The sequence below is a fragment of the Ixodes scapularis genome, unplaced genomic scaffold (genome assembly GCF_016920785.2).
Source record: "Ixodes scapularis isolate PalLabHiFi unplaced genomic scaffold, ASM1692078v2 PGA_scaffold2__306_contigs__length_199485367, whole genome shotgun sequence".
In the NCBI taxonomy this organism is placed as follows: domain Eukaryota; kingdom Metazoa; phylum Arthropoda; class Arachnida; order Ixodida; family Ixodidae; genus Ixodes; species Ixodes scapularis.
In genome coordinates, this window is record NW_024609857.1 from 166,034,876 (window position 1) to 166,060,418 (window position 25,543).

Consider the following 25,543-nt stretch of genomic DNA (forward strand, 5'->3'; position numbering starts at 1 on the left):
GTAACGTGACCGGCAATCTGCAACTATGATCGGTGATCATAATGGTCGCTCTGAGCCGTCGCTGTTCCCAAGTGCCGCAAGTAGCAGATGCGTTGCTCTTTTGTAGGCCGTTGAGCGTTGGAGTCCTGAAGCACGGACCAATGGCAAGTTGACGGGTGAAAGAGCGTAGTCACGGTGAAGGCAGCATCACGGGTTTGATATGTGATGGATGCCGATGGCCCGATGCAACACCAGGTTGAAGCGTTCGGCAATCTGCAACTATGATCGGTGATCATAATGGTCGTTCTAAGCCGTCTCTGCAGACAAGTCAATAAAAGGAGTGAACACTAAATGCGCAAACCGAACCCAAAAACTGAAATTAAAATACCAATAGTCATGTGCTGGGGCAGTGAAGACTACGTCAGGAAAACAGGAAGTAAAAAAGCCGAGATAAAAATGTGGGGGGAAATATCCAGGAAAAATTAGCGTTTATAGGGGACGGAAACAAGAAATGAGGAAGGAACATTGGTATGATAAATCACAGTGGAGCTTGTTATTATTCGAGACTAAAACAGGAGTAATGAGAACCAGAACATATCAGAAAAAGTACGAGGAATAGCATACGCGGTGAGACGCATGCCAAAGAGGAGACGGGACAATAGAACATGTTGCGTTGGGGTGCACAGGGATTGCTCCCGCCCTCCCCGAAGGGGCGACGGATTTTCGGCAGAGTGCTAGAGTTCGCAGACAGGAATAACATAATAGAGAATAAGCGCACTTTAATAGCGAAGAAGAGATTAGAAGACTGGTGCAAATTACCTAGGGAGAATTGAATGACGTATAACTAACACAGATGTGGAGAGGCGGGACGGAGGAAAATTGAGACTCCCTGCGAGTGTCTCCGGCTCAAAGTCTCAACCCTGTCTTTCAGTCGGCCCTGTGCTAGTGCAACACCGACTAAGTTTGATCAGAGTGATATTGGCGACTCTTTTGCCGGGGGAAAGAGACGAAAGTGATATTTTAGTTGTCTTTTTTTATCCTATCCCCGAAGGTCATGCTGGTGATATCCCAGGCCACCTAGTGATAGTTACAAAATTGCAGAGGGAATTCAAAATGGTTAGAAGGGCAAAGGAAAGAGTCATACTTTTGGGTTTTAGTTTCTAGGTCTAGAGGATCCAGCTACCGCCCTATATAAAGTTGACAGCCTTTAGCATCCATCCCTCCATCAGCCCATGACAGAGGAATAGCCAACCAAGTGATGCAAACACCTGTAAGGTTTATCTGAAATAGTGTTCGGCCAATCATTTTACGTCAGCCTGTAAAACTGGCATTACATTTTGCGTTTAGCAGCAGTATGCACATGAAAAAAATTCGCAGCCTTTCTATAAATTCACATTATTGGATAATAAAATCAGTGCGCATCAGTCCTGGCGCAACGGGATGCCCGCGCGCCGCTCGTAGTCTCCATGGTGCGCAGATTCGGAGAACATTTAATGCCAGATGGTGGAACTCGTATTACATTTTACCGTGTTTTAGGGCCACGTCAGCCGACACAGCGACACGAATTGTGAAATGAGGTTTCGTGTACTGGCAGCTCTCGTGGTTGTACTGGTACCGATTTTCCGCCGTGAAGCGGCCCGCTGTTTCACCACCCTCGACTGGTGTGTAGGCGGCAGAAGTAGGTATAGATCGTGGCTTGCACACAAGCAAGTGGAGCTTGCAGTCCGTATTGAGGGAGTTGCCCACGCGCTTGGGTGAGTAGAAGGAATCGTGTTGTGTTGCTCATTGAACGCTATTTTTTATCCATTGGGGCTAGCGTGAAGTGGCCGGCGCACTTATAATACATTACTTTAAAATGTCTGCAGCCTCTGAGGTACGTTTCTTCCTCGTAGGACGGCCCTGTAATCAGACAAGAACTATCTCCAGTACCGTTCGAGGTACGATTGCAGACATGCCTCGATCATGTATTAAGCAAACAACCCATGACGCAGACAAGCTGTATACACTCCGTGCAACGCGACCGGCGCGCCCGCGCGACCGTTACAGAAGGTAGGCAGTGAGAACCCCAGCGAAACGAAACCACGCCGTATCCGTAGGCGCAGACTAAGGGGGGGGGGGGGGGGGGCATCGGGGCTCGTGCCCCTTTTGGTGACATTTAGGGGGGGGGGGGTAGGGCCCCCCCCCCCCTCTCCGGGCCATGATCCTTACCGAGACGCAGTTTACGTGCCATGTAACGAACATCTGGTAGTGGCATGTAGACAAGATAACGCAGACAGCGACGGACACATGACGACACATACGCTGTAAAATGTACCCCCGAAAATGAGCTATTGATAATTGCCGGTGTAAAAAAAAATTCCGCGGAAAAGCACACCCCCCTCCCCCCCCCCCCCCCCCCCCTCGCCGGAAAATGGAGTCTACGCCGCTGGCCGTATACATTGTTACGCATTGAAGTCGTAGCGGTGCGGTTGCTCTGGGTTGACAGCATGAACCGCTGCGTCGTTAAGTGCTTCAATAGTTATGAGTTCTATCTTGTGGGGATAAAGTTTCACAGTTTTTCAACTCGCCGATGTTTTGTGGTACAGCGACAACGATGGACCCGTGTCGTACGACGCGAGAAATTTGGTCTCCCTATCATGTCTTCCACTGTTTCGGCACGGCTGACATATTCTACACTGCCGTGTTGCGCTCTGCGTTTGTTTTCGTACCAGTAACGCCTAACTATGTTAGAGCCGATATGACAAAATGGAATGCCATCCCACACTCGCTGGTACGCAGTGCCAATTTCATTGGAGAAATGCCCTCCAAAGAAGTTTCGTCCCCATCGTACGTGTCGATAATATTTCCGGAAAATATGGCATGCAGTCTGTACTTCATAAAGAGAGATTCTGACGGTACCAAAACTTTAAAATATGAATGTAAGGACAATTCCAATGAAACTCGGAATCACTGGACAACCAACTTTTGAGTAAAGAAGTTTATGTGGTGTGCTTTCTCTTTTGATCAGCGTCCTTTTGGATGTGTAAACGCCAACACCCCGAGCCCTGTAGACAAGATTTTTTTTCTCGGCTTTGGAGTCACGTATTGTAAACTTTTTTTAATTGAAAGTACCGTTCACTGGTCCCTTCCTACTTGTAAAGCGTACACCTCCCAAACCAGTGGTATTCTCTTGACAGCCCTTGGCGGTCAAAAGCGGTTCCAATTCAGGTTCGCCACCCGAACGAAATTTCCACCTGGTTTCCCATGCCACACCGCCTCTTTTTGATACAATAAGTGTTGTGTCAAGTTACTGTCATGTTGCAAGCACCTGTGCGCCCAAATTTTCACTTCGCAGAGCGCGGTTATAACACAACATTTCGGGTCCAATATTGGATATCCCGTACAGCTTTATTCCTTTATTCCTTCGAAACATAACTTTCACACCTGCAGTCTTAATGAAACTTAGCACACTTTGTGCTCAAGCTTAGCGAACATCTCCCTCGCCTCCAAATTTCATCGTCCCAGTAGTCCTACGTTTACAGTGACGAGCCAAATTTTCTACTGAGAGCAGTTACGGTGCGGCCATCTTCCTTTTCGGAAAATTGCTCCAACCCCTTTTGCGACCGCAACTAAAGAAATGGCGCCTATTAAAGACTCGAACTCAATATATGAAGCGGAGAACTGCTAGATGGCCTTTTTAGGTCTGCCCCAGCACTCATGCAATGTCACACACAACGTATCGGCTCAAAAAGCAAACGTTCCGTACGTGCGCACTTCCGCCACCACAGCTTCGCATACGGAAAGGCACCGCAGGCTGCTGAACGCGCCTCACTGTCGAACGCCAGCTCCTCCAACAGCGGCGCTATGCGAGTATTTCAAAGCGTCCCCTATAGTTCCCGAACGGAGCGTATTGGAAGCTGTGTACGAAGCAATCCAGCTTCTAACGTTCTTTGGTACGTGTCCGCAGAAAATGTTGTCATCATGTCCTTGGATGATGAAATTTCACGCATCGGACAAGCAGGTGATAGCAAAAAACAAATGGGTCGTTGGTTGTTTATACAATAGGAGCTTAGTCTGCCAAAACACGGCGACCTTGTTACCCACTGTAGATGAGCAATTTATCCAGTGTAGCACGACTCATAGCCGGGAATCTTTAACGGGCTCCTTGCAGTAGTGATGCACGCCAGTATGATGGTCATCAGGATTGAAACGGAAAGGGGTAGGGGAGTGGCAGGAATGAACCCAGGATCCCTATTTTCTGCACCTCGAGCTTTCGCTCCACGTGCTCGGAGCTGGTGTGCGCTAGCCCTCTCGGCTACCAATCCCCCCAGGTGATAGCGAAAATCCTTCGAGATGCTTGTTGTTGAAAAAGATTCGATTAACAAGGGAAACGAGACACACAATCAGCTAGTACATGGGGAGTCTACTGCGTATCATACTTAGTACTCACGGCCACAAGTTAGGGCATCGACGCCTGGTGGAACTTTTACACAATCCAGGGTGACGATACCTGCCAATCCGGGATTGTCAGGCCCTAGGCCGGTATGGCCAGGGCTCGCCGTTCAGTCGGTCCGGCAGCAAACCTCGCTGGTGGACCGCTCCGGATCGCGATGAGCCAAAGCGGCTCCATCGGTCCTGCCCAACCTAGCCTCGCGCACCACGGTCTTTCCCGCGTGAGCTCGTGCCTCCTCGGCACCGTCGTCTTCCACCCTTCATCTCCCACATTCTACCCCCATCAAGGCCCGGACTTCGAAGGGCTTCCGGTACTCGGGATCTCATGGGCCGCTAAGAGGAGTTCTTCCATGCCAGCCGGTGTAACGTGAACAAACGTGAACGTTGCAGTCGGGGACGTCTGACGTGTTGGAAGAAGCGGCTTCTATTGGTGTTGCCGGGGTGGCCATGTTGTAGCGCCCTAAAGCGGCGCAGTTGATCGCGGGACCTACGTTGTAGGTCTTTTTTTTTTTTACAGGTTTCACCTGGTGTTTTTAAGCAAAGCCGCGGAAGACAATATCGACAGCCCCTTGTCTGTCGCTTGCTGTTCAGTTCACCACGATGCAGCAGAGAGCCTGTTCTAAGCTGGTCTCACCGACGTGGACGAACTTGCCCCTTTCCTCGTTGATGTCGCCGCGAGCGTAAAAAGAACTGGCCGCGTCCGTCGAGATCGCGGAGCCCCCCAAGCCACTTCGGCTTTTCGGCGTTCCGCCAGCTGGTCACCACCGGTGCCGTCGTCTCCATGGATGGCTACACTCGTGGTCTGCCAGGCCGAACCAGTGTCAATCACCCTGAGCACTTGGGGAAACGAATGGGCTCGTGTATGATTCCGGTGGACTTTCTGGGTGTCCGCGTATGTTTTTTTTTTTCTAGGAAGCCATTCTGCGGAAAACTAAGTGCTAAAACAATACACAATAAAGAAACACGCGGCCGCAGATTGTGGGAGCGGCCATGTAAGCGTCGGCCTGTGAGCGTCAGCGACTTCGTCGGCAAGCATTTTTGCAGTAGATGATGCTGCGAAAATACGTGCCGACGAAGGTGTGTACCGTGCGGCTAACTCGGAGAATCCTCATTCTGGAGCTCGCTTCTGGGTCGCCACAGACAAGGGATTTCTTGTGCTTTACGGCAACATCATGTTAGTCATATTCGCAGCGTGACGGTAGAATTCCTTGAAATTAGCGATGTGAACTCAGCCAGACACCTCGTTTGTATCCCGCCGAGTAAGCCTAGAAGTATGACAATACGCTCGCGTGTTTACCTTCTAGGGTCCCTCTCACCTTGGAGCAAGCGATGCGGAAAAACCAGTAGCTGCGCTGCTCAGAGGACGAGTTTCTCTCATGACTGGGTGACTATGGCGTAAACCCAGTCAAACTATTGCGGAAGCAAAGGAATCCAATGCCAGTGGCGGGATGGGAAATACCATACCCCGTTCCGTAACGGCTGCGTATACCTTGTGCGACTCGATGTAAGCGTCATCGTCCCGTCCCGTCCACGCGCATACGGGCTCTAGGGACTCATTTTGCCTCGGAGGGGGCGGCAGCTCAGAGAGATAGCCTGCTGGAACTGTTTGCGCCTCAAGGCAAGCTTTACAGCTACAAGCCCACCAGAATGCCTTTCGCCTCATTCCCTGCGAGGTCGTGATGTGACATAACTTATAAAATGTCTTACTGCTACTGCCACAACCAGCCAGAATGAAGTCAAAAAAGCATCCGGTACGTCACCTTCGTAGCTTTTTAGGAACCACCCCCCTGAAGCGAGAGTCGTCCCCTTGCCCTTTGTCGTTCGTTGCGATGATGCGGAACAACAAGCCGTCTTGGACCAGCAGACGTGAATCGTGGTGCTCATTAACTTGCCTGCTAGCGTTCCCGGTGTCAACTGCTATTCCTGCAATTTTTCTGACACCCGCAGACAAAAACCCATCTGCTCTCGGGGCCTCGACATGGTCTTTTTTTGCTCACCACTTCAGCCCCAAGCAACGATCTTTGTTCCCCTCGAGCAACGTCCTAAATCTACAGCGAGTACTGGCTGTTTCATTTCCTTCCAGCCGTTATTCAGCTTTCCAGCGAGCATGCCGTCCTCTCCTCCGCCTCCGAAGACGACGTTCTTTCATCTTACTCACACTTCTCGACACTCCTGGTTGCATCACCTCCTTCCTACTGCAATTCTGGGTTACTGGATAGAGCGCATCCGCAGCTTCGTCCTTTGAGTTTTTTCGCTACTCGACTCGAGGAAACACCTGCTGAGCTCTGCTGTGAGGCAAGTCTCCAAAACTAAAACAGACTTTATCTCGACGGGCATCGATAGCGTTAGTGAACAACTCGCTCAGCGAATACCTGGGACTCACTGCGTACGACCAGAAGCAGACGCATTCTGACCGGGCCCCACGTTGGGCGCCGTTTTTATGTGGGAGCGCTCTACAATAATCGCCGCACTATCGATGTGCTTCGCTCCTCTCCCAATGAGTGACATGACAGTACGAGAATTCAGCGAATGGGCTTATTGTGCTTCCCGGTTGCCCTTCCTCGAGATCCGGCAGTCCGGGCCCGCCAATCATGCTTGTCGCCCTCCATTCAGATCGCGCAGTCAGAGTCCGTACTCAGACCCGCGGATCGTCCTTCTCGCGCTAGCGCTGCGTAGGCTACCTCTTCCGGGCTATATTGCCCGAGACTCGCTGCGGAACAACTCCGGGATTGTCATGGCCTAGGCCGGTATGACCAGGGCTCGCCGCTCCCGCCGGTCCTGGTCGGAACCTCGCTGGTCGGCCGCTCCAGGCATTTCTATGGGCCAGACCGGCTCCATCGCTCCCGCCCGGCCCTGCCTCGCGCAGCACGCTGTCTCGCGCCAGCTCCTTTCTGAATGAATAGCAGCACCTGCCACAGTGAGCACGGTTTTGTTTTTAAGCGGTCAATGTCCAATGGGCAATTTCCGCCGTGCCTACAAAGCGTGACAAGGCATCACGAGAATCGTCTAAAAAACCGTCAGACACCGACTAAATAGCGCGAATTAGGTCCCGCTAATTTTAGAGTTACGGAATGCATTGTAGAAATGCTAAATTTGACGGGCAAGGTATTGTCCGCCACATTTAGCTCACGATGGACGCATGATGTGATCAGCAAGATGTGACCACGTCACTTCATCAGGATAACGTCGCCACGTCGCACTAACCATCTGACCACATGATGCAATATGACGCAATGAACGTGACGTGACACCATGGCGTGAGACTAAAAACCACAATGTGACGAAGCTATGACGTCACTCTACTCTGTGTCACGTGACGCGACGTCGTGGGACACCGTGTCGTGACACTGTGACGTCACCTGCCCCAAACCATGTACGTGACCATTGGGCATAGTACGTACGAGGGGGTTTAGAGAACATTATAAACAAACACTCAGCGCTAATCAAAACACGGTGCTCATTTTGTGTTTCGACTAAGCTCGCACATACCGAAATTGGGTCGCGTTGTCTGGCAGCTGGCACGGTTGACGCAGGTCCGACTTCCTGTCAAACTGTTTCACCACGCTCGTCGGGTGTGTAGTCGTTAGATGTAGCAATTAGTCGTGACTCTCTCGCTCGCAGGTGGAGCTTGCAGACCGTTTTGAAGGAGTTCCCCACGCGCTTGGGTGAGTAGACGGGCTCGAATTGAGTTGCTCATTGAACGCTCTTTTTTTGTACATTTGGGCTGGCGTAAAGCGATGCTCACACTGCTAACATATATATATATATATATATATAAAACGGCGTGAAAACACTGTTTGAGGCGTGTCTCTTTCTCGTAGGATGACCCTGTTACATTGACCATACAAGTACTGCCTGCAGTCATGTTCGACGCATCGATATGTAAGAAGCAAAGCAGTCTTCGAGTGTTCTTGATGCGTCTCCGACGTTTCTTCTTCTGTCATGTCTGCAGGGACCACAATTTACATTGTAGGATGTATGAGCAGTGTGACAGCGGCCTGAAAGTTGTTAATTAATTAAATATTTATTTATTTAAGTTTTTATATATAAATTCTATTCTGAAGACTGCGAGTGTCCAAGCCGGATGGACAAACAAGAAAATAAAACTCACGTAAGTACATCAAACCTACGTGACAATGAATGCCGCGATGACGAAGTTGTTTACAGAGTAGCTTAAAAGAGTCCCATCTGCTGATATAGTCGGCATTCGCGGTAGTGCCGTCTTTATTGCTTAGCCTTCTTGAACGGCGCCTTTGACACACGGATCTATCTCTGTTCCCGTTGGGTGACTGAATTCGGTAAAAATGTAGCATAGCACAGACTTGACTTTTCGTTGCAGGCCCGTGCAGCTGTTTACACAGAGATTGAGTGGCCGACGGATCGCACTCCACATAAAAACAATCTTGAACTATCAATTTTGCATGCTACGGCATTTTATTAGACAAAGTCAAAGCGCAAAGGTGCACTAGTCCAAATGAACCTAATAAAACATTTTTGGGGTAAAGCGTGCAGTTCAAACCATACCTACAAAATCCTACTCTGCCGGAAAAAGAAGTTGTTCACCGTGTCCATCCCCACGTTCCCTCTGGCCCTCTTCTCTCCTCCTGTCCCAACAGGAGCGCGTCTCTGAACTACTCCCCACAGAGAGGAGAAAGTCTCCTTTTTTTTTTTCTCAAACTGAACGAAGAATCAAGGGAGAATTTTCTTCTTTCTATCTGCTCGTGTATGACACTGCCTAAAATCGGGCGAAAAGAACTCTACATTCGGAACGCGCCAAAATGCTTCCAGACCATTAAAATAAAAACGAGCGGATTTACTGCTTACGAATTGCGCGCATGGTTCCATTAAACATATGCACACCATGGGCTAGCGCACTCCAACTCCGAGCACGTGGAGCCAAAGCTCGCGCTGCAGAGCCTAGGAATTCTCGATTCAATCCACATCCCTGCACGTTTCGATGTGGACGAGCATCGTACCGGCATGCTGTTGTTTATCACTACTGCGTGGTACACGTTAAAGACCCCAGTCTAGCGGTTGTACCGCACTGGCTAAATTGCTCGTCTACAGCCGATAGACAAGTCGCCCGATCTGCAGGCAGACTAAGTTCAGGCTTTATGAACATACCCACACACCAATTGCTTTCTTAAAAAAATGCATGTCAATTCGTTGCCATAAATATCCACGCGTTTTTGTGTGCTAAAAACGAAGTGCTAGCTGTAGAACCTTATTTCCCCAATATTTTTGAGATCCGTGAGATATTCTGGGTTTTTTCGCATGCCTCCTTAACAGATTGATGGCCTAAAACCAGCACTCCCCAGAAAACACAGCGCTGACCATTATCTGATTAAAAGGTGGTTCACTGATAGGCCACAAATGCAGCTTCAACGTTCAACATGACATGGTTGTATATTCACCCTCTTCCCATTTCTATTCGAGTGACAAAGAATCTAGAGTGTGGTTCACAACCCTGTGAATGGGGCACTTTAAAGACGTCAGAACGAATTTCTTTAAAGGATTCAGGAGCCAACGCAGGCCGATGGGCCGAAATCGGAAGGTGATTTGCCAATCTTTTAAAGGAGTTCCTTTTGAAGGCCTCTAACGTGCTCTACTGAGAGGAGTCTCAGACTGACAGATCAACGACGTGCGCTTTGTGTCCCAGAGAATGATGGAGAGAGACCGACCCGCCATCCAGATCATTGATGGCTTCCGCTTGCCGGGATTCTTCTCCGAAGAAGTTTACAGGAGCGGACTTCGCTATCAACCAGAGGACAGCGACATCATCCTGGTTACCTTCCCCAAGTGCGGCACTCACTGGGTGCTGGAAATCGTCAAGGCGTGCTTCCGAGTCTGCAGGGGCGTCACACCGGGATGGAGCTTTCTCGAGATGCACGGTCTGGACGGCACCCTAAGGGCCGACAGACCGCGAATCATTTTCACTCACCTGCCCTTTCACTTGGCGCCTTTCTCGCCATCCACCAAGTACATATACGTGGCCAGGAATTCTAAAGACTGCTGTGTGTCTTTTTACCATCACACGAAAACATATACGGATTACTGTTTCCAAGATGGAACTTTTGACGAGTATTTCGAACTTTTCATCGAGGGCCTCACGGACTTCGGCAGCTACTTTGAGAACCTTCTATCTTGGTACGCCAAGAAAGACGAGCCTAACGTGCTGTTTCTCACGTACGAGTCGATTCATGCTGATATGAAGGGATCTGTGCTGAAGATGGCTGGTTTCATTGATGGAGAACTCGCTAAGGAGCTTGCGGAAGACGAAGCAAAAATGACGGATATAATTGACAGTACGAGTATGACAGAGATGGTGAAGGATTGGGGAGTACAGTTCGTGAGGAAAGGCGTCGTTGGAGACTGGAGGAATTACTTTTCGAAAGAACAGTCCGAGCGACTGAAGAAAAAGTTGTTCGAGGAAATGAAAGGTACTTCTGTGCTAAGTCTTTGGGATGACTTGGACTGGCTTGTGGATCGTAAAGAGGCCGCCTAGATGCTAATGTTTGACTAATTAGCTAGAGCATGAACAATAATGACTCTGTTCCACCGTTCATCGAGAAAAAACATTTTTGTCGTGTGGTTAGTATTCCCTATCCACGCGGCAAAAATTTTGTCGTGAGCTGTCTTTGATTACGTCGCTATAAACAAAAGAAAACGCTTGGCGTAGTGAATTTTGGTTATATTATTGTCGCTTCTCTGCCAATTAGGTCGCACCAATACGAAAGCCGAAGAACACTTCAAATGATATGAAGATAATAAGGCAAGCCATGCATTGTTAATCTTACAGTGACTGCAATTTTAACTGAATTTGTATACACGTATGCCTGATTTATTTAGATGAATCAAATAAATAGTTTGATTTGAAGTTTTCCAAGTGACGTTTGTGTAAGTTTAAGTTGTCACTTTCGCCATCCCTGCTACATGTTTCTTACTAAAAATTGCAAGTGCATGACCAGGCATACTTACTAGTAACTGCACTTAAACTCAACTTTAAAGCAATGCACATTGCGATGTTGTTATCGAACATGTCACCATTTTGGTTTTTTGTGCAAGCGAATTAAGATTATAGTGTATTGGGCAATTTGTTTCAAATTCGGTAAACATCCTCTTGGTTTCTGTGATAGGTTCAAACTTGTGGCTATAATGGTACCTCACAATTAAAAATTTCTTTACATTTAGATATAGTGCGATTTTAAGGAGTTTTTGCCTTTCTGTGTGATTTACGGGAACAATTAAATTGACCGTTAAGTTCTGAAGGGTATTACATTCAAAAGCATCGCATTCATTGAAAAGTTGTCAGTAGTCTTCTTATTGTGTAACCCATAACGCAAATGTGAGTTATTTAACTCTAAGATATGTGTGCGCTCTTCACCGGCGCTCCTGGTTGTATCAAAAGATGGATTAAACCTGACTATATCTAGGGGCATACCTGGGTATGTTGAGGCGGATGCAAGCACCGTCAATATGTTTCATGTGTGACTGGCCTTACCTGCACAGTTAATCTAAAAGCCCGTATTTGTCGCCGTTTTGGCAGACCGCATTTTCAAGGCGCTCAAGTGTCCCGAACTAGTTGTCAGGACATAGAACGAATTTGTGAGCAGCAGCAGAGGCTTCATTTTCGACGTTTCGAGCAGAGGCTTTTCTTTCTCTAGGGTAGGGAAATACAGATTGCAGGATGTTTTGGTCTGAGCTCGACAGAGAGAAGGAGGAAATAATAAAAATACACAAGTCGACCTCAAAAACACTCACAGACAGGTGGCCATGTTACTAACAACACTCAGACATGCTATAGCAAAAAAGAAAAACACACCAACATGCAACAGTCGGTCAGGGCATTCCCCAGGGAAAGAAAAACATGTATAGTAAAAGGCTGCGTTCCTTTTGTTGCCAAGCTCGCTTTAAAACAAAAAAAAAACACAAGTATTTAATCCAAGCTGGGTGGGTCACCAATGAAAACCATTAACATTAGTGAAGTGAACAATGATCGCCGGAGACGAGGAGACGCAGAAGGCCGTAAACCACCTTCTTGGCGTAACTGCACACGCCGTGTGGTGCGGCGTGGAGACCAATCGCGTCCTGGTCGAGGCGTTAAAGTCGAGCACGTTCGGCCCGTTAGGGGCGTTGGCTTACCGTCATGTACATAGGAAACAAAACTAAAAAACAAAAAAAAAACAAAAAAGAAAAAAGGAATCTTTGTCAAACAATCTCCTGCGAAAGCAAAAAAAAAAAAAAATAAGTAAAGGGCGACTTCCCCATATCCCCAAGCCCGCTCTAAAAACTGGAATAACATGTATATAATCAAAACTAGGCGCATCAGTGGTAAAAACAATAACAACACATTAGTGAAGTGAACGGCGAGTGACGGAGGCGAGGAGACGACGCGGGAAGCCGCAAACCATCTTCGCAGTGTAACTGGACACGCCGCCTCTAGCAGCGTGAGACAAATCGCGCACTGGTGGATTATCGGACTGGTAGGCAGATATTGACCAGCTAACAAAATGCTGTTTTCCTTTTTTTCTTCGGAATTACGGGATGTGATAGTGTTTTGCCTAAACCAACCTGAAGCCTGCAACAGACTGTGGAGTTTTCTTTTTTAGATATTAATGTCAAGTGGAGCTAACAAACTAAATTTTGATAATTAACGTGACTCTCTACTTTTACGTGTGAATTCATTTTTAGAATTACGTTTCACGGCGGTAAATTTTAGATACGTATTGATATTATGGTATACGTTACAGTAGAAGTGTTATGCAACTGGTGTACTTTGCTTTTTTACAATGTCTGAATTGTGGCCATTGTAGCGGGTTATCTTAGAATTTTTAGTTCCCTCCATATATCTCACATTGCAGAGCGTGCCATTAATCATATATATCACGGCAGGAGATTGGCACGTCATATTATTGAAGGAAGCTGTTGCGCACCTCGAAATACGATGAGCGGTCAAACGAAAGGGCAAAGCTGGTATGGGGCACTCCGACAAGGACCGTAGCCACCGGGTGAATCGGGACTTTTTGTATAAGATTGACATAGTTTGCCCCCAAGGCTTTGATGCTTGCGGAAAGTGGGAAAGGGTATAGGTGGCTCGGGGCTCGTCAAGCTGTTTTCACAGCTTTTTTTCCCGTGTCCCCTCTTCAAAATTGTATTTTGTTGGAAAAAATAAAGGTACTATTATTATTGTTATTAAATACGTGCATATAAGAGGTTACACGGTTTTTATAAGGTATCATGTGTGGGGTCGCTCTATAATAATCGCCGCGCGATCGGTCGGTGCTTCGCTCGTCTCACAACGAGGAACTCAACACAACGAAGTGACAGCGAATGAGTCTACTGTACTTCGCGGTTGCCCGTTCATGAGAGCCTGCAGACCAGGCCCGCCGACCCTGGATTTCGCCCGTCGTTCAGTGCTCGCAGTCAGACTCCATGTCCAGCCTTGCTGATTGTCCTTCCCACGCTAGCGCTGCGTACTCTAACTGTTCCGGGCTATCACAGACCGAGTCTTGCTGCGGAATCTCTTTAGGATCATTATGGCCGAGGCTGTTATGGTCAGGGCTTGCCGTTCCCACCGGTTCTGGTCTGTTCCTCGCTTATTGACCACTCTGGAGATCGCCATGGGTAAAACCAGCTCCAGCGTTACTGCCCTGCGCAGCCTCGCGCAGCACGCTCAGTCTCGCGCCACCCTCGTCTCCCTGACTCTCCCCCCTCTCAAGGCGGGGACTTCGGGGGTCTTTCGCTAGTCGGTATCTCATGGGCCTCATAGCGGAGTTCTCCCATGTCAGCCGGTGTATTAATCAGTGGACTGTAGAAACAGACGTGAACGCTGTGGTCGGGGGCGTCTCAGGTGTTGGCAGAAGGGGCTGCTATTGGTGTTGTGGGGGTAGCCACGTTTTAGCGTCCGAGAGTGGCGTAGGTGATCGTGGTATCCCCGGTGTCGGTCTTTCTTTTCGCCGATTCAGCTGGCTCTTCCAGCGAAGCTGCGAAAGACAGTGTCATCGGCCCCCTGTCCGTCTCTCGCTGTCATATTGACCACGGTGCAGCAGGAAGCCTGTACTAAGCTGGTCCCTCTGACGCGGATGAACCTGCCGTCTATTCGCGTTGATGTCGTCACGTAAGTAAAACTGCCCGCGTCTGCCAGACTCGGAGAGTCCACCAAGCCCCTTCGACTTTTAGCCGTTCCTCCGGCTTGTCACCGCCGGTGCCGTCGTGTCTATGAATGGCTACCCTGATGTTCCGCCAGGCCAAACCAGTGTCAGTCTCCCTGAGCAATTGCTAAAACGAATGGGCCCGCGTCTCATCCCTGTAGGCTTTCAGGGTTACGCCGTCTATGGTTGTCTTTTTAGTAAGCCATCCTGCGGAGATAGAAGTGTGAAAACAACATACAAGGAAAAACACTTGGCTGCACATTGTGGCAGCGGCCATGGAAGCATCAGTCTGTACGCGTCGGAGATTTCGTCGGCAAGCATTTTTTGCAGTAGAGCCTACGGCGAAAATACGTGCCGACAAAGTTGTGTACCGTGCGGCTAACTCGGCGAGTCCTCATTCTGGAGCTCGCTCCTTAGTCGCCACTAACAGGGGATTTCCTGTGTACTACGGCAACATAACGTTAATCATCTTCCCAACTCTATAGTAAAATCCCTTCAAGTCAGCGATGTGAACAGAGCCAGACTTCTTGTGTTTTTCTCGCCGAGTAAGACTAGAAGGTATACACAACGCTCGCGTCTTTACCTCGTAAAGGTCCTCTCACCTCAGAGCAAGTGATGCAATAAAACCACTAGCTGCGCTGCTCCGAGGGCGAGTGTCCCTCAGGATTATGTAACGATGGCGTAAACATAGTGGAACTGTTGCGAAAGCGAAGGGATCCAAAGCCCGTGGCGGAATGGCCATACCACATCCGCGTTCCCAAACGGCAGCGTATACCGTGTGCGAATCGATGTAAAATACAACGTCCAGTCCCGTCCACGTGCATCCGGGCTCTGGGGACTCATGAGCCCTTGGAGGGGGCGGCAGCTCAGCGAGCTAGCCCACTCGAACCGTTCGCGACTCAAGGCAAGCTTGGCAGCTACAAGCCCAACGCAATGTCTTTCGCCTCATCCCCGGCGACGTCATAATGTAATATAAACCCCAAAAAATGTCTTGCTGCCACTGCCACAAAAAGCCAGAATGAAGTCGAAAAAGCATCTGATAAATCACCTCCGTATCTTTCTAGGAACCACTCCCGCGAAGAAAGAGTCGTCCCCCTGCCCTTCGTCGTTCGTCAGGATGACACGGAATAAGAAGACGTTTTGGCCCAGCAGGCCCGAATCGTATTCTCCATTAACTTGCGTGCCAGCGGTCCCGGTATTGGCTGCTATTCTGCGCAATCTTTTGCGACACCCTCAGACAAACACGTCCTCCAGCGATCCCGGGGGCAACTGCTTTTCTCGCCATTTTATTGACACCAGCTGACAAACTCGTCCGCCAACGTTCCCGGTATTGTTGGCAACCAGGCCAGTTGAACACGGAAAAAACGAGGGCACGAAGTAAAGGACTGGAGAAACACATCGTTGTCCAGTCCATTCCTCCATATCCTATTTTTTTCCCTGTTCATCTGACCCGACTTTTAGCAATATGTACAGACTAGTTAAACTAAAACCCGAAACCCGTTCCCCGGTATCAACTGCTATTTCCGCAATTTTTACGACACCGGCTGACGAAGACTTATCTGCTTCCCGGGCCTCGACAAGCTCTTCCTTGCTCACCCTATTGCCTCAAGCCACGACCTTTGGTTCCCTCGTGCAAAGTCCTGAGTCTGCAGCAAGTATTGGCTGTTTCATTTCCTGCCAGCCGTCATCGAGCCGTCCAGCGAACATGCGGTGCCTCATCCTCCGCCTCCTAAGAGGACTTTCTTACATCTCACTCGCACTCCCCGTTACACCCGGTTGCATCGCCTCCTCCCAAATGCTATTCTAGGGTGTTCGAGAGAGCGCATCCGCCACCTCGTCCTTCGAGTCCTTTCGGTACCCTACTCGAGGAGACACCCGCTGAGCTCTGCCGTGAGACAAGTCGTCAAACTTCCAACATACTTGATCTCGACGGGAGTTGTTAGCGTTAGTGAACAACCTGCGTAACAAATCCGTGGACTCACTGGGTACGTCCAGAAGTAGAGGCATAGTGACCGGGCCCAACGTTTGGCGCCATTTTTATGTGGGGTAGCTCTATAATAATCGCCACCCTATCGGCCATTTCTTCGCTCGTCTCCCAAGCAGTGAATCAGTACAACTAGAATACAGCGAATGGGCTTACTGTACTTCCGGGTTCCCCTTACTCGAAAGTCGCGAGTCCGGCCCCGCCGACCTGTTTGTCTCCCGTCATTCAGACCTCGAAGTCGGAGTCCGTGCTCAAGCCTGCGGATCGTCCTTCCCAAGCCAGCGCTGCGTACCTTAGCTGTTCCGGATACATAGCCCGAGTCAGTCTCGCTGCGGAATTACTCCGGGATCGTCATGGCCTAGGCTAGCATGGCCATGGGTTCGCCGTTCCCGCCGGTACAGGTCCCAACCTCGCTGGTGGGCCGCTCCGGGGTCTTCATGGCCAGACCTGCTCCACCATTCCTGCCCGGCCCAGCCAGGCGCAGCGTGCTCTGTCTCGCGTCAGCTCGTGTCTCCACAGCCCCATTGTCTTCCACCCTTCTCGTCTCCCACACATGGCATATGGGTTTTGGGTACATGTGGTTTCTCTAATAGGGTAACATGCTGTTTATCACATTCTCGTGAATGCATGCTGATGTGAGAGGATATGTATACTCACGATCACTGGCTTCTTGTATGACAAGCTAGCTATTAAGCTTGAAGGGCTTGCGGACAAAATGGCGGCAGTGATTGCAAGCACGAGCGTGGAAAACAATTGGGAAGTACAGCTCGCAAGAAAACTTTTGTCTCCAAAACGCAAGGTCCTTGGAAACTGGAGGAATTACTTTTCTGAAGAACAGGAGGCTGGGGGAATGGTTTCTGAAGGAAATATAGGCACTTATGTGCCAAGGCTTTGAGAGGACGTACTGTGACTGCTGGCTGAGTAGAAATTTGCTTGGATGTGAAAGTATAGTTAATCTGATTCATTATTGACAAAAGTCCGATAGTCCTACTGGCACATCGCTAAAACCAACTGCGTGGAGAGTCTCGAGCAGGGACAGATTTATGGGTCCATCTGGTGAAGGGGGAGGAGGTCTGACAAGACATGTAACATAATGAAGTGATTTAACAAAAAGTTCAGTTGGTCTAAATGGTTCATGACTGGATAGAAGCGCCAAAGAACAGGGACAAAGTGAAGTAGGTATCGATCACACAAAGCGCACACGCAACAGAGAGCTCATTAAAAATACACTAACTTAAATACTTTAATAAAACACAGTTACTTCCAGTAACCCCGCTTTCTCACACAAAATAACATTTTTTTTTATCGGACAGGGCCACAGACGGTGTACTGATACACCTATCGGCGCCCCTTAATTTGATGACAAGCGCTTCGTGAATTTCCCTAGTTGTTTTTCCGCTGTGCCGTCCTAGAATGGTTTTGTTTGACAACGAGGGGGTGTACGGGCACCGATCACAATGCATTGCAAAATGCCCACACAATATCTGTTTGAGTGCTGCTGCCTGTTCTCTAGCACGGTAATTAAAGCAGCGGCCTGTTTGCCCTACATAGTTGCGCTAGCAAGATAGTGGCAGGTCGTAGGCAACAGAGGTTGGACATTTTAAAATCTTTTAGAGCGCAGCTCTTAGGCGACCTTTTCCGGCTTGAGCGGCGTCGCCTTCGCCGTCGCCGTGGGCGTCACCACGCGTTGCATTATAGGATGTTACTCATAAAAACGTCACACATGATGTCATGTGTGACGTCACGAAAGTCACTAGGGTAACGAGTTACGTCACAAAGGTCACTCGTGAAGGTCACGATGAAGGTCACGACCTTCACGAGGCCTTTGCGAGTGACGTCACGAGGGTCACTAGGGTCAAGAGTGGCGTCACGCGGGATGGAAGAGGGATAGGGAGGAGGAGGGATGGAGGAATGGAGGAGGAGCGGAGGAGAATGAGAGGAGGAGGATGGAGGAGGGGGAGAGGTAGGGGGAGGAAGAGAGGAGGAGTAGAAGGGAGGAGGAGGAAGGAGGTGAAGGAGAGCGTACGAGAAGGAAGAGGAGGGGCACACCCTCCTCTACGTTTCTTCCCCTTCTCCTCCTCAAGAGCTGCACTCTAACTCGACACTACAGGGAATTGGAAACGTCTACAATTTGTTGTGTTTTTATTTTCATTTGTCAGTATTCCTTTTTGGAGCTTTGATTATTTCGCACAACGCCGGAAGCTTATTCGGGGGCGATAAAAAAACCGGAACGTTGCTACGCGACGCGACGTTTTTCAAGTTGTTGCAGATAGCATAAAGGTAAGTTATGATGTCCGGTATTTTTTCCGTTCATTAACCTTTCGTGAAACAGCCCTATAATGTATTTTCAGAACATCCGCCGCATCAGTGAGGGCCTTTTGCGGAGCACCCGAGCCTAATAGGTGATTTACCTGTAACAGGAAGCTCTTGCCCCTTCTTTGGCGACATAAATTTTTCAACGCAGCTCCGAGGCCGGACATAGCGATACCTTATTTTTACTGGTTTTGAATGGGCAAAGTCGTAAAATGACAAACGTTTTGTTTTCTTTTTTTGTTGGGGGGGGGGGGGGGGGGGCGGGGTTACAGCACTTGCAAGTGTCATCGTCTACCGGAGGCGCTACGGGAGGCCGTTTTTTTTTTTTTTTTTCATTTCTCTTAGTACAATTGGTTACTGCACTAAAGATTGCCTGCTGTGGAACAGGTTAAAAACATACATTCAACATTAATTGAGAAGGCATTGCACTTCCCTCTAGACCTATTCTTAAAAATATTTTATCAGCGCCTTTAAGCTACGGGCCAAAAACGCACCATGCAATTTCAGTTACGACAAATGGGTTCAGACTCAGAAGGTTAAAAATCTGGAACTGCCACGAATTTCTTTCCATCACTATCGCAGTAAAAAGAAAGTCCGTTTTATGCGTTTTTGGCGCTAAAACAAAAATCAGGGACAGGTTTTTACTTGTGTTCAACTTTGCCAGATCAAGGAGATCTAAATCATAGCACTTTTTCTGCCCTTGACTTCGAGTTGTTCAGAGATCCTTGTGCTGTGACATCACCTCAAGTTCGACTTCCTTCGCCTAGACTGCCTTCGGCCTTCGCCTTGTTCATAAATTTTCAGCAGTCCAGAAATTAGCCGGACTGCCGAAGAAGCGACCAACCAACGACATGAATCAAGTAGGGGTTACCTAACTCAGTGCAGCGACGCTGCCTGTAAACCTTAACGCAGCCCTGGGAAAGTGACCCAAGTTCACCGTCGATCCGAAACTCCCGTCCTCGGAAAAGCTTTCAATGGTCAGAGGCGTGGCAGACAGGGCTCTGCTCCAGGACAGGGAAAAGTGCATCTCGTATGGAGACGGTGTGCTCTGCCGTACCGTCGGTCAACGCTCAAAAATCTTGAAAATGAAAGCAGTTGTTGACCACTTATAACGCGATAACCTCATGCTACCAGTGTCGGACAAGGAGGGGACATGTCGTCGTGACTCATGATTTGTACGCCGGCCAAGCCAAAAAAGCTGTCGTCAAGAACTTTAAGCTGGTAAAACCTGGATTTCAGAACAATGCGAAGTAGTGGTCCAAAGAAATTCGCTGGGATCTAGCCCTCATTGTTCTGGAAATAAGGTTAACTCAAGAAAAAAAAAAAGAAAACCCTCCCTAGAAATTGGTATCGCGGTAAAGATCTAGCCCATAAAACAGACGTTCTTTTCAAAGACGATAGTGATCGAAACAGATTTGAGGCCGTTCCAGATATCGACCTCTTTCATAACCCGCCCGTCGTCACTAAAATTGCACGCTGCGTTTTTGTTCCGTTGATCGGGGGAGGTAGCAAAATGTTTGAATAATTGGACTTGAGGAAGGTGCGTTTGATATGTTTTTTTACCTTGTTCCACATTAGGTTATCTTTAATGCTGTAACCAATTGTATCGAGAGCAATAAAGAAACGTATTTCCGGAGCGCGTGGAACGCTTAATCATACTTCTCCCTTTCTATCTTGAACATACGTTTGTGTCTTTTGATGGTCTGGCGCACGTAGAAAAGCGGGACATTGGTATTAGATCGAGAGTACACCCTGTACTGTGTGATGTTTCTTTCGCGCATTGTGTCCAAGCTGCACTTTAAAAACTCGGAAATGAAAGTGTTTTTAGGATCTTCAGATATGTCCAAGATTACCTGGTTCTTGTCCTCCCACTTTTGGAGCTCACTGGGAACGATGCGGTTAAATTGATGCGTATTTTTGTGGCCTGCTTCAATGGTCTGTAGTTTACCTCGGAAGGGTTTTCGCTGTTTCTCGATGTAAAATTCACGTTTCTAGACGATCACACCAGTTTGACTTACGAGCCCCGCTCTTAACAAAAGTGTGCAACGTTACGACTCCGGTCATTCAAAACTAGTAAATAAATGTATCGCTACGTTTTACCTGGTAGCTGCGTTAGAAAAATCCTGTCACCACGAAATGGGCAGGAGCTTCCTGTGACAGGTCGACAACCTATTAAGTGCGGGGTTTCCGCAGAAGTCCCTAACTGATGCAGCAGATGGTCTGAAAAGAAAATAAAGGAATGCTCCACAAAAAAGTTCCCGAACGGCCGCGAATGTGACCGGCCATCATTCCTTACCTTCATGCTATCTCTCATAACTCCAAAAATGTTGCATGGCGTTGCAACGCTCCGTTTGTTTGTTCAGCCCCGAATACGCTATCTGAATTATTTAAAAAAAACGAATGCTCCGGAGAGGAATAGTGATGAAGGAAAGAACAACAACACAAAAAGAGGTTTTTGAAATGCACGGCCTCCGTCGTCTTGACATTCCAGTATCTTAAGGGAGCACCTACAGTAGGGAAAACAGGCCTCTGGGAAAATGACTGTGCTAGAGAAGCGCAACATCTATCGAACAGACGCCGTGTCGGCGTTTTACAGTGCATTGCTATTGATGCCCTTGCACCCCCTTGTTGTCAAACACGTCCATCTGGGGATGGCACAGTGTTAAAAAGGACTAGGGAAATTCACGAAGGGCGTGCCATCCAAATAAAGGGCGAGGATAAGTGTGTCAGTGAGCCATCTTTGGTCCTGTTAGATAAGAAAATGCCATTTTTGAGGGATGGAGTGGGGTGGCTGGATGGGGTGGGGTTATTAAGGTATCTTTGTCAGTGCATTTTCTAATGTACTTTTAGTTGCGATTGCGCTCCGTGCTGTCGTTACCTTCTTCACTTTGTTCCTGTCCTTCAGCGCTTATATCCAGTTCAGAAAAGATTTAACTTCACGAACGAATGGGACGTCACGGATAAGTGTGACGTCATGAACGAGGATAGCTGTTGTATCATCAAGAACGAGACATGTGTTTCTAAAAAGGAACAGGTGCATGCCTTTTTTTTTCATAAAATAAGATTTGCCCTTGAGGGCGGTCACCCCATCTCGGATTTTTGTCTTGATATACTTGTAATGATAAAAAAATGCAGCTTAACTGAAGTCGAACATAGCCACACAAAATGAAGTGATAATCATCGCTCTATAAAAGTTTTACAGTTTTGCTGGTTAGCAAATACGGCCTTTAGGACCCAGCATACTGCTGCTTGAGTGTTTAGGTTGTCGGATGTGCAAGCCTGGCTAATGTCTTCGCACGAATGCCAAATTGGTGCCTTAAGAAATCGTTTACCACACGTAATACAGACCCGTTTCTAAAGCGCGGTTATACTTAAAAACATCGATACATGTGTATGTGTAAATATTCATTTTATTATAAATTAAACGAAATTATAAATAGAAAGAGGAATGCAAGACACAATGTTGGTCACCCATTGAGGGGTCTGGTTCGTCGTCTTGCGGGGATCGGGAGAAAAAGAATATAGCAAGTAGGAAGTGATAGTGGGGATGGGGCCTAATTACATAAATGAAGGCTATAGGAGCTGATACAATGCAAGGACAGGTCGCATCCCCTCGCCGCCCCAACCGCAGCCGGAGCGCGCGCTCCCCGGCTGGGCGCCGACTTCAAGAAGCCGAAGCGCCACGGGGGGACGAGCGCCTCTGCCAAAATCAGGGCGACGGAACGAAGCACCCGCCGCTTCGACCCATCGGAGACCATAGTATGAAGGCATGTCGTATGTTAATTCAAAGTCTGGATGACAGGTTTGTCGCTTCTAAAAAGTCCATGAGGGATTTTAGTGTACTCGCTCTTCTCGTCCGGGATCCTGATGGTAAGAGGAGACCGTTGGAATCCGCCAGCGAAACATGGGGTTTCAGTGCTTTGGTAAATGTGGTTCGCTCTGTCTCTAGCGACTGACACTCCCAAGTGATGTGTTTTCTGTCTCGATGATGTTGCATGTGGTGCAGTTGGGAGACTTAATGCGCCTGATGAGATGAAGTATCTTGTTGGTTGAAGCGCAGTCGGCTCACAACCTATCTAGGAGTGATTGTTGAGACCTAGGGCCCTAATCTGGACACTTGGCGAAAAAGTCGGCGAAAAATCAGGCGGGTTTGATTGGCCGGCGCCAAGGTCAAGTGCGGCGTAAGCCCATCACGACCGCCAGATTTCTCACCGAGTTTCTGCCAAGTGTCCAGATTAGGGCCCCTAGAGAACTTTTTCGGCGGAATCAAAAGTGGGATGAGTGTTGAATTGGTTTCAAAATACGGGTGCATGCTTTCTATTGCCGTTGTTATAAGAGATTGTACTGCGTTCTACGGGTGAAAAAATATAGTCTGAGCGGGCCTCTCCTGCTAGCGAATCTGCTCTTTTATTTCTGGGTATACCTACATGCGATGGGATCCATTAAAACCAGATGGTTGTTCCCTGGTTTGCAGCTTGCCTAGTCGAATTTGCGATGAATTTGGCTAGTGGGCACGCTTTTTCCAGGTACTTTAGTTGTTGTGCGGCGTCTCGAGAGTCCAAAAAGATGGCGATGTTGGATTTGTTAGTGTGTCGTAGAGTTTGGTATTTACTAACCAAATGGCGACAAGCTCTGCAATGGTAGATCAACGCAGATATCAATTCGTCCTTTACCGTTGTGCGTATCTTCAGGCAAGACATAGGATGCAGTGCAAGAGCTTTCCTTTATGCTTCCATCGGTATAAATGTGCGCCATGCCGGAGTACGTATTTTCTATGGTTTCAGCGGCGATGCTTCGCGCTACCACCTCAGAAACATGCTTGCGTCTGGGGAGGTCGGCTATCACTGCTGAGACGTGGAGTTGACAGTCGTCCCGATAAGGGGGAGGTATCGAGCATACGTCCTTTGGGTAGTCGATAATCTGGCGGAATGTTTTTACAGCCTTACTGACCTCAAAGCGGTGTCATGCCATTAGGCTTTGAAGAAGTGGGTCCGAGGATAGAGAATCTGATAGGCGGCTGACATATCTTAATGCTTTCTCCTATGTTTGGAGCTGCAGTGGAGAATCTCCCGCCTCGGTCAAAGTTGGAGTGTTCTGTGCAGATTTATGTAACCCAAGGCAGAAACGAAGGGCCTTCTTGTGGAAACTTTCTAAATATTTCTATTGCGTGTAATTTATATTTAAGAACGGCAAGGCGTAAACTATACGATTTACTATTAGTCCACGGTAGAGTGTCGTCATTTTTATCACTCTCGCACGCCAGTTTTTTCCAGATCTTCGATGGAGAGCGCCGAGGAGCTTATGGGACTCAGTGAGGATACCTTTTACCACGGGGCGCCAAGTGACGCGGTCGTCAGTAATAACGCCCAAGAATCGAACTTACGGTTCACGTCGAATGAACTTGCCTCCAATTTTAAGTGGAGAGTATTTTCCTTTCATTCCGCCTTTAGGGCGATAGGTGAGAGCTTGTGTCTTAGATGTAGAGTGAGACCGGCATGGTAAAGGAAGGAGGACGTGCGATCTAGAGCTTTTTGTAGCACTGCGCGGACGATAGTCGGCGGTCGGGTAGGGCCTGCGCATCATAACACTACGTCATCCGCGTATATGGCTGAGTGTATGGTATAAGGTCTTTCCACAGGAAAAGCAGACGGTAGGTAGTCCGGCCATTATGTTGTTAAAACGCAGAGGACTCAAAACGCTGCCCTGTGGTACCCCCTGCACTCTAAGAAAAAATGGAGGAAAAAAGTAGCAACGGCGCGCCTTCCTCCCTTCTACCGACGCGCCCCCAAGCGGACACGAGAAAAGGGGAGGAACGAAATGTTTTTCTCCTTCTCCAGGCAGACGGGAGAAAGCTTTCGCCCTCCCGACTCATCGTCTTTCGGTTTCGTTTTTCGAGCAGGTCGCCCGCATTGCTTAATAAATAGCTGTTGAGTTGATTGAGCTTCAGCGGCAGCGAAGGCCGCCTGTAATTCCATCTTCTAGTTTAAACGTCCAGAACATTTCGGTTGCATTGACGTTTTTATCACTAATTTTATCAAACGAGCAAACGAAGCCGCTAGAAACAGCGAAGTTCGGAGCAGTGCCAGCAGCGCCACGTACACTGGGGGATGGCCGTCTCCGGATTGCGTGACTCGCGCGGCACGGAACGACGGAATTACAGCCACTGCAGGTTGCAGCACTACAGACTACAGTAGCGAAAGCACGCGGAACTGTGTCGACGTTTTCGACGTTATGGAAACTGCAGGAACTGCGTCCAAGACAGGCAGGCTTTGCTGCCGGCTGCCTGGGTGCCTTCCCCCCTGAGTTCGGTTCTGTTTTCCGATGCCGAGTGCAACCGGCGTTCAACGTGGTTTTGTGTTTGTGCGTGTCAGCAACATAGCTGCAACATCGTGATGACAGTGTTGGGTTGTGAACAGAAGACTGGAATTATCGCCGATGTGACCATGTGTTCGCGTATCAGTGGTGTAACAAGAAGATGAGATCGTAAACTGTTGGGCATTAATGCCGCTGGTCGGGTTGTGATCGGAGGGGGCGGGGTGTCGCAGGTTGACATTCCGCTTTACATTAAAAAGTTTAATACCACTTGAGGGATTACGTGCAATCGATCAACGTGCGGATAGTCATGTTGGAACGCTGGTCTGAACAGTAGAAGCTCCTACCGTACAGTGGCCAATGTGACTGTCGG

General features: G+C 48.5%; 1 protein-coding gene across 1 annotated transcript; it reads left to right on the plus strand.

Annotated features, from left to right (window-relative positions):
• Positions 1-8,038: 8,038 nt before the first annotated feature.
• Positions 8,039-10,915, plus strand: LOC115332188 (sulfotransferase ssu-1-like). The gene is made up of 2 exons (XM_029994541.2): positions 8,039-8,075; positions 10,070-10,915. The coding sequence occupies exon 2, from the start codon at positions 10,073-10,075 to the stop codon at positions 10,913-10,915; it is 843 nt and encodes a 280-aa protein (XP_029850401.2). The 5' UTR covers positions 8,039-8,075; positions 10,070-10,072.
• The last annotated feature ends 14,628 nt before the right edge of the window (positions 10,916-25,543 follow it).

What these genes read in the sequence shown, in the direction of transcription:
- LOC115332188 (XM_029994541.2), top strand. Translation starts at nt 10,073, where the DNA reads ATGATGGAGAGAGACCGACCCGCCATCCAGATCATTGATGGCTTCCGC.